Below are 3710 nucleotides of genomic sequence, written 5' to 3'. Positions count from 1 at the left end.
GAGCTGAGCTGCATGCACAGCTAAAAATTGTAATTTTACGCCCCTGAAGCTCTGCAGCCTGCCAGCAGGTCAGTGCAGCCAAATGTGATTTAAACCAACAGATACCAAATATGATCCTAAATTGTGTGGAAAACACATATAAAGTAGTGATATATTTTCATTTGGCAGAATGATGAAACAATAAAATAAACATGGAATCTCTATGAGTATTTTACAAAGTGCAAATGTCATTTAGCATCAATAAAGAGGAAATACAATGTGTGTTAAACAGTTGGAGGATTTCAATATTCTCAAAGGGCAAACAAAAAAGGGAGAAAATGGGCCAACAATACTGTGAACTTGGTGAACAAGGAGCCATTTGCAAATACAGAATCTTCTCTATGTCATATTTTTTTATACAATGTAATTTTTTTAAATGTAAAAACGTTCGCGAGGTAAACAAATTTTAGATTTAAAGTTTAAAAAATTTGGAACAGGTTCAATAACCTCATTCAATGCTAAATCATTGTTCGAAGGCTGTTATTTACTCTCTAGTTGACAGTTTTAATCAGCCAGAATTTCCAAAATCTCACTGTGGTCTGGTGAAGAGAATTATTGTATTACAAAATTTTCCATAAAGGCCAAGGTTGTTTATTTTGGCCTAACAGGCTGTTTGTATTTGGGCATGTTTTTTTCAGGTGGAAATAGCACCAGGACTGAAGGGGTTAATTCATACTACACTTCAACTGCAACTGTCTGGCTTAAGATGTGGCTGCATTCATTGGACGAGATCATGTTTTCTCTTTTACACTTCATTTTCAGTGCTGCTTGTGGCTTCCAATTTCACACAACATATAAAAGACAGGAGTGCATTTTTATACTTGAAAACACAGTTTATTATTGAGGATATCAAACTGATTATTAATGGCATGACCGTAGTGGTAGGACACAGTGTGTTACAGTAGTAAGTATCACGTCAGAGTCACTGGTTTAGTTTACATTAGCACAGTGGATTTCAGTGTGGTGAGAGAAACCACAGCTGTCGCTAACAGGTTGTTTGTTGCATCCTGGTGCCCCGCGTACTGCTACATAACAATAATTAAGATGAGTAAACTAATAGAGCTGTTAAACTTGGAAAATGCAGATTTTGTGTGCCTTAGCACACACGTTGTGAGCCATTGTGGTTGCACACCAGTGGAGAAACAGAAAGTCACGTATGTGCTGCTTCACATGTTGATATGAAAAATGTTGCTCTGGCTTATATACAGATACATAATTGCAAGATTCACACATCCATCACTACAAACATTTCTCAACATTTCAACTGCAGAGTGCAACACCAAATTATCAGTTCCCGGACAATTTAATTCATAAATGCTTGTTTTTTCAGGACAAAAATCTAAACAATTTAAATAACATCTGAAAATGTATACTTTTTTTTACATTTTCAAATCAACTTCCAAACATGTCAGTGGTCAACCCTGCACTTCCCACCGTTTGAGAAACGACAAAATACCGAGCACCGACGCATTTTCTGTATCCATTCATCCAGTTAGAGTTGCTGTATGTGCATTTGTATTTTGGGGGGTTGTTTATGTAAAAGGTCACCTAGCAGGAGCAGTGACAGATGGGAGTTGGCCTGAATCCAAAATTTCATCTCATTTAAAGTATAATGCGTGAATAGTAATTGAATGATAGCACATTTGTTTGGAAGATTATATTGTAAAAGCACCCTGCTGGCTAACACAGTATTTGGGCTCGCTGCCCGCATAACTCACACTTAAGCTCCTAATGGTATTTCTTAAGCTGTCAGTCACATTTCCTCATAAATAAACCATGTCAGGTGTTGACAATAGACACATTTGTAAGAGTTTTACAGCACATAATCAAGGAAAAAAAAAAACCCGGCAACTCAATCTGCAGCGTGGATCCTGAAACATGTGTCGGTGTTACGTCTGAGCTAGTTAATATATGCAGCACAGTGTGGTATATGGGAGGAAAGCCAATCACGCACCGACAGAAATGCACACAGTGTCCTTCAGTTGGTTCATTTCCACCCTTTTGAATGTATTTCATCAGTATTCCAGTTGTCTGTCCTGCCGTTGTGTGCAGATTGGGGGGTTTGAGACTCGACTGAGAGCCAGGAGGACTCAATAATCCTGATTAATATCAATTACATTCAATTCACATTTTTGCATCGTGCCCTGATCGCTCTCTTGATACTGCATCTCTTGTCTTCACTGGTGACAAGCTGATAATGCACATATCAGAAAAAAACCTGAACTGTGCAGTGCTTTGTTGCATGTCTTATATGCACTATTACTTCATTGTAGTAGACAGCAGGTTTAATTAATGCACACTTGGAGACGAGCCAGCCTTTGCGAGCACATTACAGTTCAGTTTTTGCACATGACAATGAGATGTCAAATTAATAATTGTTCAGGCCGATGACTGTTTCTGTCTCTTTTCTTGTTCTGTGTGCTTTTTATTGTTTAGGATTTTCTTATGATTAACAGAGCCTGTGGTTGAGGAAGTGTAACTGAATTTAAAATGAAGGCCGTTACATCCCTTCCTTCAGTGCTTTTACAAATTTGCACACTATGCATCTTGAGAAGAAAATTGCCTGAAAATGTTTTTGCCACAACTACCAAGACGCAAGGTGTCACGTGTCTATATGTGAGGGATATATAGGAGGGAACTCGGCTATCGAAGAGTAATTTTAGTTTTCACACAGTTAAAACTCTCATCATAATTGCCGCAGAAAGACACAATGAACAAAAAAATTGTGTTTGTGTGGGGACAAGTGCTGGATTGGTGTCAGTCTGCACAGACGTAACAAAGGAAACTGTTAAAACCTTCATTATGCTGCATCACCATCTGTAAATGGTCTGAAGTATCACATCATCGGTAGTTTTGCCTTTGAAGAAAGTGCTCTCACTGTCCTCTTACAGTCTGCTTCCCTGACATGTGTGCCTTCACTGTAAGTACACTGGTGTGTTACCCGTGAAGGTCTTCAGCTTGTCGTGGATCTTAATCTCAGCGGGAGATATATCATGGAAAGATCAAACCAAACATCCCTTAACGTCCAAGTCAGCTCTGCTCTATATTAAACTCTATTTACACGTCAAACCGTTGTTATCTATAGAAATTCTTTATATAAATATATAATATATATATTTGTATTTACATCTCTCTTCAAAAAAAAAAAAGTCAGTGGTGCTGTGCAAACTATCCTATCAGAGTTAAACAGAAATGAACACATGTAGTTGTCAGTAGTACAGGTAATACAAAAATGCATTCTGCGCACCTGCAGCTGTGATAAATCAACAGCTTCTCCCACCACCACAAAACCGAAACAATCAGAGCGGTCGAGCTGTGCTTACAGAAACTCCAACGTCACCACGAAACAGACAGCATGCGGCTGTCATTCAACCTTTTCTGTCTCTGTCCATCTCTTCATGGTCAACGTGGTTCCCATGGTGATAGCAGCAGGAGCAGGGTCACCAGGGTCAAAGGCTCGACGGTCATCGTGTGGGCTGAGCTGTGAACGGCCACCTGACGGAGAATATGCAATAATATATGAAATTATAATATAATATCTGCACTGTGTGCATGTGTGTATGTGTGTGTGTGTGTGTGTGTGTGTGTGTGTGTGTGTGTGTGTGTGTGTGTCTGTGTGCGTAGGCAGCCCAGTATCAAGCGTATAATAGACCCGCCAACCCAAAGTGGAT

General features: G+C 39.2%; 1 protein-coding gene across 3 annotated transcripts in view; it reads right to left on the bottom strand.

The window, feature by feature from the left end:
- Positions 1-851: 851 nt before the first annotated feature.
- LOC138200428 (glypican-5-like) overlaps positions 852-3710 on the bottom strand; it is a 50096-nt gene continuing 47237 nt past the window's right edge. For all 3 annotated transcript variants that reach the window (XM_069153088.1, XM_069153087.1, XM_069153089.1), the window contains exon 11: positions 852-3534. In XM_069153088.1, coding sequence (XP_069009189.1) covers positions 3442-3534 — 93 coding nt within the window. In that variant the 3' untranslated portion in view covers positions 852-3441. The remainder of the gene's footprint in view (positions 3535-3710) is intronic.

Source organism: Embiotoca jacksoni, unplaced genomic scaffold (assembly GCF_022577435.1).
Source record: "Embiotoca jacksoni isolate LCO1_2020_lvr unplaced genomic scaffold, fEmbJac1.0.p SCAF_19, whole genome shotgun sequence".
Lineage (NCBI taxonomy): Eukaryota > Metazoa > Chordata > Actinopteri > Embiotocidae > Embiotoca > Embiotoca jacksoni.
This window is presented reverse-complemented; position numbering and strand designations above follow the sequence as displayed.